General features: G+C 41.2%; 1 protein-coding gene across 7 annotated transcripts in view; it reads right to left on the bottom strand.

The window, feature by feature from the left end:
• The window catches only part of OSBPL3 (oxysterol binding protein-like 3), a 171,109-nt gene that overhangs the window by 22,881 nt on the left and 135,552 nt on the right, over positions 1–12,676 (bottom strand). For all 7 annotated transcript variants that reach the window (XR_001137321.1, XM_012640725.1, XM_012640726.1 and 4 more), the window contains 2 exons: positions 11,437–11,687; positions 8,548–8,685 (listed from right to left, as the gene is read on the bottom strand). Coding sequence is in view for 6 of the 7 variants with exons in the window: in XM_012640725.1 (XP_012496179.1) it covers positions 8,548–8,685; positions 11,437–11,687 (389 nt within the window). In the remaining variant the exon portion in view is untranslated. The remainder of the gene's footprint in view (positions 1–8,547; positions 8,686–11,436; positions 11,688–12,676) is intronic.

Here is a 12,676-nt window from a genome sequence, read left to right on the forward strand (position 1 = left end):
CATGGATATTTAGAGAATGAATCTTCTTTTGAATCTGACCTTTCCAACCTGAGTCTCATTTGTTTCTTTGTAAAATGAAGTCTGAGAATCCCTCTTGGCTTCAACATGCTCTGATTCTAACATCTGCTCTCAGTGTCTTCTTCCAATCTTGGCATCAAAGGTGGCAGAGGATGCTGGCCAATTTGAAAAGATTACACTGAGGCTTTGATTAACCTGAATTCCCACAGAAAGGGGTAATTCGTGGTTAACCATTTATCTTTGTTGATGGCAATCTTTCCAAAATCTACTAGAGTGGAGAGTAATGAACCCAATCTAACCTGTCTTTGTTAGTGTGGGATTTGGTTGAGTCTCTATTCTCCTTACACCTTAACCTAGGCAAGAAAGGACGGTGGATGTGCTGTAGTCTGAACTGACCTAGCCCTGGCATGGACGCTTCCTGTTAGCCTACTGGATAAATCCAGTTTAGGCTGGTTTGTTAACATCCTTCTGCATCACTTCCTCTCCAGTCAAAGAGGAGCAATTCCTCATGGGTAAGGATGCCCAAGCATTCAAAAAATAAGTATGTATCATTTTTATTATGCAAATATTTATATGATAAAATGTGTATCTTTCTACAAGCCTCAATACAGTTTCCCTGGCACTTAAAGTCATGTAATTCGGGAAGAGTGGAGGGGCAAAAACCTACCTAACAGATACAATGAACACTATTTGGGTGATGGGAACACTTATAGCCATGACTCAAGCACTACAAAAGCTATCCATGTAAGCAAAACCATTTGTACCCCCTTAATACTTTGAAATACAAAAGAATTCATGTAATTTACGATGTATTTGTACAGCTGAGGCCTTTCTTCACCCTGACCTGATCATTTTTGGTTTATGCTTTGAATGCACTTTATATAAGAGGTTAAGAGAGAAGCAGATGGGGAAAGGATATACTTCAATATTTGTATATTTTGTAAGCTTTTTTCGATTTAGAAAAAAATCCCTTATTAAATACACCATTTCAACCCTGCTACTGCCCAGAGACATAACTATTTCGTCCCCTAGTCCCTGAAGCCCTATAGCAGCACAGGGCAGCTTATGGAAGAGAGAGCAAGTGTGAGGTGAAAAAGTCAACCAGGGAGGAGACCAAGTGGCCATTCTTCCCAAGTCATTCATCAAGCACATCCCAGGCAGAGCACACAGCAAACTCCAAGGGCTGGAAAACGCTTGATACGAATCAGGAGAAGCAAGAAGGCCAGTGTGGCTGAAGCTGATTGAGGGGTGGGAGAGGTGTGGTATGTGGGGGCAGGGTCTTGGAGGGCTTTGTGGGACACATCCAGGACTTTGGATTTTATTCCAAGTGACTTGGGAAGTTGTTGGAGGGTGTAGAGCAGATGTTGCTTCTGTTTAAAACAATCACTCCAGCTGCTGGATGAGGAATTAATTGGCTATAGAAACACGAGAACAGTTAATGAGTCCATTGCAATAATGCCAGTCATTGATTGAGGTGGCTTGGGCTAGGTGGCCAGCACCTGTGCGGGAGATAGGGAAAATGGCTGGCTTTGGAAGGAAGGCTTCCAGAAGGAGACTCCAGGATTTGCTGACGGAAAGAATGTGGATTATGAGAGAATGAGCTACGAAGGATAGTACCAAAGATACTGGCCTGATTTTTGGGAGAATGCAATTGCCAATTATTTTCTCTTCCACTATGTTCAGAGTGAATCACTTATCTCATGAACACAAACGGTTTCTTGCAAAAAACTGAAACAAAAACACAGAAAGTGATGACTTGATCTAGAAATGTAGTAAACAGCAAAACAATGGTTTAGTTGTCTTATATTTGATTTATTGCTAGTTTTATTTGAACAGTTTGAATTTCCCTGCTGATAGTGTCTTTAAATAAGATACCACTTTAATCAGTAGTAAATAACTCTGCCTATTAGACAAAAGGACCATTCAGAGAGGTGATAAGAGTGTACACAGAGAAAAGGGATAGGTGTGGTATCTATGTCTGTCCAAGAACGTATGTTCAGGGTCCTCCAAATTCATAACAGAAATGGGAGAAGGGCTGAGCCTATGGAACAAAGGAAAAGAGACTTCATTTGAGTCTCTTACATTTTAGTAACTTTTAATAACTGCCTTCAGCATGTCTGACACAAACTCTCAACAGTATATAGCTGTGTGGGTAAATGGTTAAAATTACTTGAGCAATGATCTGGACAACTGAAGTTTCATGTAATTAGGAAAAGCTATTTTTAGGCTACAGCTTAATTGCATTTTCTTTTGACACTAACCCTTTCCCAAAGGTACAAAAAATGAAGCATAGCTAACTGAAATGAGTTTTCTGACCCATCCATTCTCTTGATAAAGCTCAGCACCTGTGTGTGTGTTAGCTCTCCCAGGCAGCAGCAGGTTGAAGGAATAATGTGCCAGCAGGATGCTCCGTCCCTGACTCGTTAGGAAAGAAAGTCCTTTCTTTCTGAATTCCCCCTTCTGGACTTAACATAGAAAGCCAGGGCCGAAGCAGATTTCTGGGCACAAAGGAAAGCCCCAGAAGATAGAACAGCCAGTGGGTGAGAACATGGGATAGCAATGTTTGTAATTTACTCTTGAATATTCCCCATTTGCAAAGCCACACCCCAGCCAGCAATGGGAGTTGAGAACTAAGGCCTATGTGAGTTTGGAGGATGAAAGGTCTAGACCAGGGGTGGGGAAACTTTTCATATTGGAAGGCCACATTAATTAGGTATAATCAAATAAGCCCACATTCAAGAAACTTCAATTAGATATACTTTAAAAATGTACATTAGTTTATAAAAATCTAACAACTATGTACTTAATAATTTAAAAAAATGAAAACTAGTTGTTAATTTTAAAGGGATTCTAGGTGTCCTAGGGATGAAAGTGGGTGTCTTGTCTTAGTGCAATTGCCCCACCTGGGAAGAAGGACAAGGGTGGGCCCCAGGCCCCTGTCTTAATCCTGTTTCAAGCAACTGCCATAACTGGGGTAGGAGGGAACACCCTATGGATCTGCCAATCAGAACTGAGCCAACTGCAAAGGAATGCAGGGGACTCTCTAGTCCACGGGCCAAGCAACATAGGTAGGATAGAGTCTAGAAAGTGACCTAGAACTCATATGCATAGCAAAACTCAGGTCATGTGACTCCCAGCTGTCCAATCAAAGTGGTTGCCTGGTGACATTTGAACCACAGGGAGGTCCCTATCTGGACACCATAAAACAAGACCCAGACCATAACCAAACTCTCTTTTTCTGCTGCGACAAGGGGTCTGGTCGTCATCTGTGGTGTATGTATCTCACTTTGTAAACCTATGTCTTGCTCTTGCTCTATAATCCTATTTTGCTCCCCCCTCAATAAATTTCACCTTGTGCTTGCCTTACTTTGGTGTATTTGTTGTTCTTCGGTCATGAGCACATCAAGAATCGAGAACACAGAATGAGACTAAACCTGACAGTGTTAGCACAGAGACTTTGCTGATGCAAGATACAATGAAGAAAAATGAGAGCATCTGGATCTGTTAATAATTTTTTTCTGTGCAATAAGCCCTTCACGTTTTCTTGTCATGGAACGTGTACCATCTGTACATATACTCACTAAATTTATCAAATTCATTCCAACTTCACGATATTTATCTTGAAAGTTGTTGAAGATATCTATTCTCCATGTTCTGTTCGCAAGAGTGCCCAAAGCGAGTAACTCTTTGTAGCAAAGAAAATCTTCTGTTATGACTCAAATGAAGTATTAATATAAAACCTGTGCCGAGTGAGTAGTATCAGTTGACTCATCCAAAGCAATTGAATAATATATATTTTCCTTTTGAAATATTGCATGAAGTTGTTCTGTTAAGTTGAAGGCTAATTCATGATGCCAATTAGCTATGGTTCTCCTTGAAAGAGGCAGTTTGTACTTGGAAATGTTATCAGGGTCTAAGTATCCTACAACTTTGACAATGCATTCTTTCACAATTTCTACATCACTGAATGGCCTCCCTTTTCTCTGAAGTATATAAGCTACTTTATAAGTTGCTTCAGTGGCATTATTTTTGATTCTTATTGCTGCTTAAAAGAATTGTCATTGCTTTTGCTTTTCATCTTTTAATTTCTGCAATACAACCTCTCTTGTCTGTCTAATTTAAAATATTTGTGGTCCTCATGAGTGTTCTAATGCTGATGAGCTTTGAATGTCTTTAATGTTGATATTGCAGCATCACAAAGCAAGCAAATCATCTTATCTTTAGCAGAAACAAGATAATATTGCAATTCCCAATCCTCATTAAAAAATCTGTTTTCTTCCTTCACCATTCTCTTGGTCTTCTTTGACATGATGGGCTGTTAAGCGCACAGAATTAAAAAATACTGTCGAGCTGTGCAACTATTCACAAATTCCACTTCAAACAGAAATATAGTGTACCATTGTCAAAACCTAATAACAGATTGGCATACTCGACCCCCACAAACTCTCAACAACCAGACTCATGTGGTAGTGGTGTCAGTCAGGAGGGGGAAGTTAGAACTAAATCGTGAGCGTTGCAGCCGCCAATTTAGCCCTTGTAGTTTACTAATGTTCTAATTGTGCCGGCCAATCCAGGAGGATTATTTTGTCGAAACTTATTTTATTCTTTGGTATTTTAAATGTGTTCATTTTAAAAATAAAATAAAAATATAAAAGATGAACAAAAATGTATTAATAAAAATAAAAGGATTTGTTCTGCAAAATTTGGATTCAGTCAAAAGGCCGCACTTAAGAACCTAGAAGGCCACATGTGGCCTTGAGGCTGCAGATTCCCTGCCCCTGGTTTAGACAATGCCATGTACAGTCTCACTGACTGAACAGTATACAAAAGGCTATTTTTACATCTACCACCACCAAATCCAGTAGCTCTGAGCACAGTCATTAAATATACACAAGAGACCCCAAAAAGGGTGAGAGAAAAAGGACACCGAGGAAGCAGAGGGTCTCGGTTCCAGCATTAGCTGAGAGGCACTGGAAAACTCTAATCCTCCAGGCCTTGGTTTCCTCTCCTGTAACTGATCCTGGCCTTACCTGCTGCACAGGGCTATTCTGGGGGTCAGGTAAGATCATGTACGAGCTTTAAAGCATAAAGCACTCTACAAACCTAATACTTAATTGTTTAAAGGAAAATTTGAACAAGAAATGTTTTCTCTGGCTTCTGACCGCATGAATCCTTTTGACACTGTGTTTTGGGGTCTTTTAGATGAGAACCAGTACAGAGAGGCAAGCTTCCATGTAGTTGAACTCTGAGCAGCAATTACTCTACTTCCCTGGACACTTGGCACCTCGAACATCCACACACCCACCAAAAACACAAACAAGATCCAGGGCTGGGAGGAAAGAGATAGTGCCACCTTTCAAATCAAAGACTCTGCTGTCTAGAATGCACAGTAGAAAAGCCAAGTTGTTTCTTTTCTGGTCCTTTAGTTTGGAGATATAATTTTCATCAATGTCCTTAGAATAAAATTCCAGCCAAAAATATTAATTTGGGGGCCCTGCTCAGCTATTACCTTATTCAGAAACTTGTACTCATTGTAAAGAGGCACAAGAAAGCAAAGCAACCTCCAACCCTGAAAGCGTAAGTATCTCACCTACACATAATGGACGAAGGCAGAGACATGCTGTCTCTGTAAAGGTAGACTGTCCCCTGGGCCAGAAGCAGAAAGAACCCTACTGGCAGGTACCAGCATGAAACAGAATAAATGCTCTGGCATTCTTTTTAGAAGCATTAAATTACAAGGCATTCATGCACAGCGAATCAGCTGGTCAGCATAAACAAGACGGGCAGAAGGAGGTGGTGGGAGCTGAACTGACGTGTCTCCTGCTGGTCAGGAAAAGGAAGGCCCTGGCCTCAAACCCTTCCTGTGCCTAACGGAGAGGGCAGCCTTCTTCACATTGTATAGTCACCTGTGATTATAATTTGGCTTCCCAAGTAATCTGCCTATGGGAAAATCACACCTGATCACGCTGACCAAAGCTTTCTGGTCCCGATAGCGGGTTGATTTTTCACAGTAAAGTCCTATAGTAGCATTCTAGTTTATACATCAGTTTCTTGTAAGCTTAGTTAGGGTGAATCTATCCCTGAGACTCATCCCTTCTTGGGTGTATTAAAATAACCAACTACCTGAGGCCATCAGGCTAAATTGCAATTGGATGAAGCAGCTCCATCATGGCGAGGACTGATGGTATTACCATGGTGAAGCCAGCCGTGACAACTCCTGGCTGCCTAATGGCCGGTTTTCGGTTAGAGACTCACCAGGGACATTGCATCCCCTTCAAACCACTTGTGCTAGTAGAGTAGATACAGCGCATTTTATTTTAATATACTAAAGCATATATTACAACAGATATATGTCTTTCTAGTTTTCTTTGATCAAGTCATTCCTGAAGCCCATCTCTGCCTTTTTAACACTCTATATTAAAGTGTTAAACACTCTATTTTACTATTCTTAACACTCTATGTTAAAAGGCATTTTAAAAGTTCCCTCTAAATATAAGAGCAATAGGCATTTACTGAACATTTACATCAGTGTGTTACTTCGTTTAAGCCTACGACAGCCTATGAGCCAAGTGTCATCATTCTCCTTTTACAGATGAACAAATAGCTGAGGCTCCGAAAGTGAGGTGGCTTATACCAGGCCACACCCAGAGAGAAATGTGGAGGTAGGATTTGAAGCAGGCAGGTCTACAAATCCTCACCCTGCACATCCTATGCACTAACAATAACCGCATCTCTTTCTTGCTCATTTCCTTGGGATCCATTACATGGAACTAAAACTAAGTTACGTAACCCTCTTTCCCTCTCTGTGCGCATGTGCCCAGGAACTCTGATTTCTCCCCTGTGCCACCACGGGAGATACACAAACAAATCCTGAATTTGGCTTTGCCCCATCAGAGCTCAGGAGGACTGAAGCTCAGCTTCACACAAGCTCACGTTACTACTCTTTTCTTATAGCTGTTCGTCCTCTCCTGATTGTCTGCTGTAGTTTGGGGCTATTTTGGGCCTTTATTTTTTTTCACAAGAGTACATATAATACCATGGTAACCAAATTATATTTTCATTTATTCTTGTTCTATTTTAGGTATGGTATTTAAATAACCCAGTTGAATTTGAATCAGACACATCATCTTATCCCTTTTAACTGCTGATTTAACTCCTTCCATCCCCAATATCAGTCAGTGGCTAATTTCTTGTTTCAGCTTCTAACTGGCAAGCTACTGACAATATGCTTTGGGTTATTATTGGATATTCATTTTCCTTTGAGTTCCCGAAAACACTGCTAGTCATTTACAGTTGAGATAAGCACCATCTTCATAAATGTCTCGGCCACATCAAGCTTCTCTTACTAACCCCATAATGCAAATCCATTGAGGAAGGGGGCAGCAAGATAACAGGAAGGAAAAGAATATTCTAGCAATCCAACCCCTATTTTCCTCAGTGTCCTAAGAATTGAGAGGAGAGAAACATATGGAAGTGATGATGTTTAGTGTCCCTAGGCTGACATTTAGGGATATACAGAAAGTGAAGGTGCTCGATCACTGCCTTAACAAGAGAGGAGAGGGTTATTTTTTATTTCAGTACGTGCACACTGTTTTAGCTAAACAATTTCTTGTTGACAGACATTTTGGATGTTTCCAACATGCCACTATACTGTCATGCGTCAATAATGACAGCAAACACCCCTACAACATTTATCTTCATGCCTCAGATACTGGTCCAAGTGCTTTGTAAACAGTTTCTTATTTAATCATCACAAATCCATTTGAGGTACATACAATTGTCATCTCTCCCCTTTAAAGAGGAAACCAAAGCACAGAGAAGTTAAGTAACTTGCCCCGGTTGTAAAGCTAGTAAGAGGTAGAGCTGAGATTGGAACCTAGGCTGCTGACTCCTGAAGATCATTCTATGCTAATTCTTACATGAGAAGCATCTAATGGGACTTAGGCTGCATAAGTAGGAGGTCTGTTGCATTAGACGAGGACAGGGGTTCCTGCCTGGCCCCTAAGCACCACCCCACTACAGAATCTTAGCATCTGGAACAGTGATGGTATAGGTTCTATAAACAATGTACTGATTCGAATGAATAAATACATAAATGAATGATTCCTCTTAAATCAAAATCAAGACTAGCACATTTATTTGGTGCTACCCATTCTGATGGGGGTATTCACACTCTAGAATGATGATGTCATCGAGGTAGGGAGCACACTTTAAGCCTCTAAAATTGCAGTTTGGGCAAATGCTTCATGCCTTGAAAATTCCCTTCACTAATGATTTTAAGGAGGAAGGACACTCACTGGCTATGCATACAGCCAAGCGAGTGCTAAGAATTATTAGTACCTTCATGCCCATGGGTGGTGGCTAGGTTTCAGTGGAAGAGAAATCGATGCCTCCTTTTATGTTTAAAGCACTGTAATTATCTCAGTTGCTTTGAAGCCAACGAAAGATGGAAAATAAATATTTTAGAAGCACATTCAATGGAAAGCATAAGCAACCTCCTCCCAAAAAACAAAAGTAGTGTATATCCACCTGTTCTGAAAAAAACCGGAAGCCCTTGTCCTCACGAATACATTCATATGTTTCTCCAAGAACCGGATTAAATGGCTTGCTCCCCGCTCGGAAGTAGCTAGATGCATACGCTGATACGGCAAAAGCTGCCACATACACCTAAGGACAAGAAGGAAAGAACTTTGTCATTTCTGGGTCACCAAGAAATTTATTTTTCACAAAGAAATAAAATAAAACCTCAATTTCTCTCTCTGTGGCTTTATTTCAGAAAGCCAATAATTTATCTTTGGTTTAAAAACAATCAAACCAACAGATTTAAAATTGTAGGTTTAAATAAAGTTTGTTTTGGCCCAGAAACAAATTAGCCAAACATTTTTAAACTGCCCATTTATTTTGATGCCTAAAAGTTGGGCGATGCCATCAAGATGATGACATTGATAAAATGGACTTACGCTGATTTTTCAACTGCTAAGCTGATGCCAGGATGTTTACGCCTCACATTATCTGAGAATCCTGACATGGTGCCACGGCTTTGGAGGACGAGAGGGAAAGAATTTTCAAAAGAGCCAAATTTCCCCCGAAATTCAGGGATGATCATCAGAAGTTTAGCTATTCACAATTTGATATTACAGCAACCTAAACTCTCATTGTGACCAAAGAAAATCTTGAGAGTCATTTTCTAAGTCTGAGAAACAAGCCACAGGATACAGTGACTTTAAAATTCTTCTTTTCAGGGGAAAAATATACATATAAAAAAACGGAAGGAAAATTTTATGTGAACGTAAAATTCACGAAATCTCTTCACGGCCCTCACTGTGAGGCTGTCAGCATTTTATCAGTTCCCTGCTCAAAGCACCAAACAGACATATTACCCTTTTTGTCTTTTTTTATTTTTATTTTTTTTATTAAAAAAGTTAAACCTCAGTAGTGATAGCAATGTTTCCTTTCTAATGTTGGGAGAAACAATCTCAACATTTCCTCCTCCGGCACATTTCATGAAGTTTCTTGTACTGAAGAAGAGCCAAGTGCCTTTCATGAATGTTCACCAGTCACGTAATGTCCCTTATTAGCCTTTTGCCAAATTTTTGGTGCTGCCTGACACAGGCCCCAGTTTGCCACCTCACGCCTTAGGAGGCTCTAGAGCAGCCAGGTGGCTCACAAGAATCCGTTCACTACACTCAAGCCAGCCCCATCTGCGGCCGCCTATTCTTGAAACCTGGGTCTCTGCTCCTCTCTGCTTCCATGTATGTTTGTGACACGCTGTATATGGAACGCTGACTCAACCCTGAATCGCCTCACAACTTAAAATATAGCAAAACTGACAAGAGAAGCTGGTGTCGCTCATGATGCTAGGGGGAGAACGAAGTGAGGGGCAGGAGAAGGAAGTGAGGGGCAGGAGAAGGAAACCCTCTCCTTTTGGGTTGGCGACACGAGGAGCACGTGCAGGAGCCACGCTGACCTGCAGTACAGTGGACAAAATCCACAGGGTGAGGCTCCCGCCCAGTGGTCGAGCTGGGGATGTGAAGCCCCTCCTCAAACTTCTGCGGAAGGCCAATTATACGGAACAACCAGCAGAACGTCCTAGGGGTCTCTAAATTGCCACGAGAATGAAACACCTTTAAGAATACTTTCATCCTCAAAGTCAATCGTTTCCTTAAAAGAGCTGTCCACAAATGTTGGCTGTTAACACTTGCCTTGGAAGCTATTTCCCTCTCTTTTTTGTTTCCAGCAAAAATTCTCTGGAGAAAAGTAACAAAGAAGATTTAAAAAAAAAAAATATAGCTCGTTTTTCTCTCCTACCCTGATTATCATTGGTACCAAGAAAGACAGTCGCTTTGATGAGGGAGGCCCTGGAGGCTGGGTAGAATGACTATGGGATATCTCTCTCAGCAGGTAGTTCAGATTCCATCTTAATCTGCAAATCACTGAAGTAATGATGTTTTAATGAGGGCAAAGACTGCAGAATGCTTAGAATTTAGAAAAGAATGGCATCCTCCATCGATGGGAGGGTGTCGGCATGGCTAGGCTGGTGAGACCGAGGGGGCACTCCAGTTCCAATTGGGCCAATCAGTGAATGTCCAGGAGAGACTGCATCCAGGGACACTGATGTCCCAGCATGCCATACGATGACCTTACTGCTCATCAGGTAACATATCAGGGGGCAAAATAGGTACAGACCCCCAAGTTTCCAAGAACAAAGTCAACCACAGTCATAAAAAAGGTTGATTTGCCCCCAGTCTTAACCCCTTGGGACTTTCTGCCCTCCCCATCCCCACGAGACAGAGGAAGGATGAGGGACACTTGGTAGCACCTTCAAAAGCCAACAAGCTATGATTGCAGGTGACACTGAATAAAGAACAGAAGGTGAATTTTTCTAGGATGAGTTTTTGAGTTTGTTTTTTTTTTTAACTTTCTGATGTAAAAACCTCCTCTGTGAACTATACTTTCCAAAAACCTAGGAGCTGATGGGACAATTCCAGAAATAAACAAAAACATTCTCAAGGGAAATTTACCCTGGAGGAGAAAAACAGCTCGAGAAATTAAATTCTGTCCACCCGGGGGTAGTAAAAATAAACACACAGACAGCCCTCAAGACATGTTTTCCAGCCAGGCGTGTCAGAGCGATCGGATGGAAGGCTTTTGGAGAAAGAGAAAGCACAAAAGCACAGAGCAGAACTACCTCAGGCGAAGGCTGCCAGAGGCCACCATGGCAAATCCCGACACAGTGACTGGCAGAGGAGAACCAGACGTCGCTGAGAAATGACCCTATGGAAGAAGCAATCAAAATGAAGCCAGAGGGGAGCAGAGCCACCTCTCAGCTCTGCCCGTGTGGGCTGTGACAGGCCCACGTGAACGGCCTGTGGCTCAGGGACAGAGGCTGACAGTGACGTTGGAAGGCTGATTCCTCACCATCCTCTCCAGGGGGTTTGGAATTCGTGCGGCCTTGTCCAGAAGCTCACTGTACTCCAGCTCCTCGCAGAGCCTCTGCAGCGTGTTCAGGGGCTCGTTCAGCTCCACCGGCATGGCCACCTTGGACAGGTCCTTCCCGATGTTATTCCTCAGGATGTTCCACAGGCTGATGTTGCTGGTGTTGGGGCAGGGTGCCGGCAAGCAAGTTCTTCTCTTGGACTTCGCTTCCCCACCACTTTCGAGAACAGGCCCTGCATGAAAAAGAGACCTGGCTGTCTCTACAAAGCTTTTTATTTCACTCTACCATTTTTTAGAAATTCGCGAATAAAACCTTACCTAACAAGTACTCGATTTTACTATTAAACTCAGTTATCCAGCATATGACTGGAAGTCAGAATGTAAGCAAAAGAATTCTGAGCAGTCAAATACCAAAAATTAACATGCACTAAAACCCATGGACTTTAGTCACAGAGAGGCCCTAAGTTCCTACTCAAACTAGTCCCTGGTAGCTCATATACACTTAGAATAAAACTGGAAATTAGATTTCTATGCCTATAGCAGGTTACTGTGTATAAAAGCTTATAAACTAACCTTTAAGAAAATCACTTCAAAATCTGATAAAAACAATTGTGCTTATTACAGGAAATTATATAGGAAATAATAGTCATTCATTATACCATCACCCCCAAATCGTAGCCACTTATATTTTAGACTGTCTTCATTTAGTATTTTCTCCATTGATACAGTTCATACTGTATGTATTTTTCATGTTCTACTTATTCAGCTAAGAGTATTTTTTCCATGTTATTTAATATTCTCCTAAAACATCATTTTTAATGACTGTAAAAATATTCCATGTTGTAGATATACCATAATTTATTGAATCATTCATCTACTGTTGGACTTTTAGATTTGTTTCAATGTTTTGTTACGATGCAAGAAACAAAGCCAACAAACAAAAAACCAGTAGCGAGTATTCAGACACTTACATATTTGCCTGTATCTCTGATTATTTTTCTTAGGATACAAAGAAGTAGGATTACTATGTCAACAACTATGAATGTTTTTAGACTTTCGATTCATATGATCTGACTGCTCTTCAAAAAGGCTGTACCGATTTTCCCATTTAGGGTAACAGATGTGAGTGTCCATCCTCTGAGGCATTTCTGGGCTTCTCATTGTTCATTTTATATTTTTGTCACATTGTTAGGTGGGCAGTGTTATCTCCTTATTTTAACTT

Source organism: Propithecus coquereli, unplaced genomic scaffold (assembly GCF_000956105.1).
Source record: "Propithecus coquereli isolate 6110/MARCELLA unplaced genomic scaffold, Pcoq_1.0 Scaffold156, whole genome shotgun sequence".
NCBI lineage: Eukaryota > Metazoa > Chordata > Mammalia > Primates > Indriidae > Propithecus > Propithecus coquereli.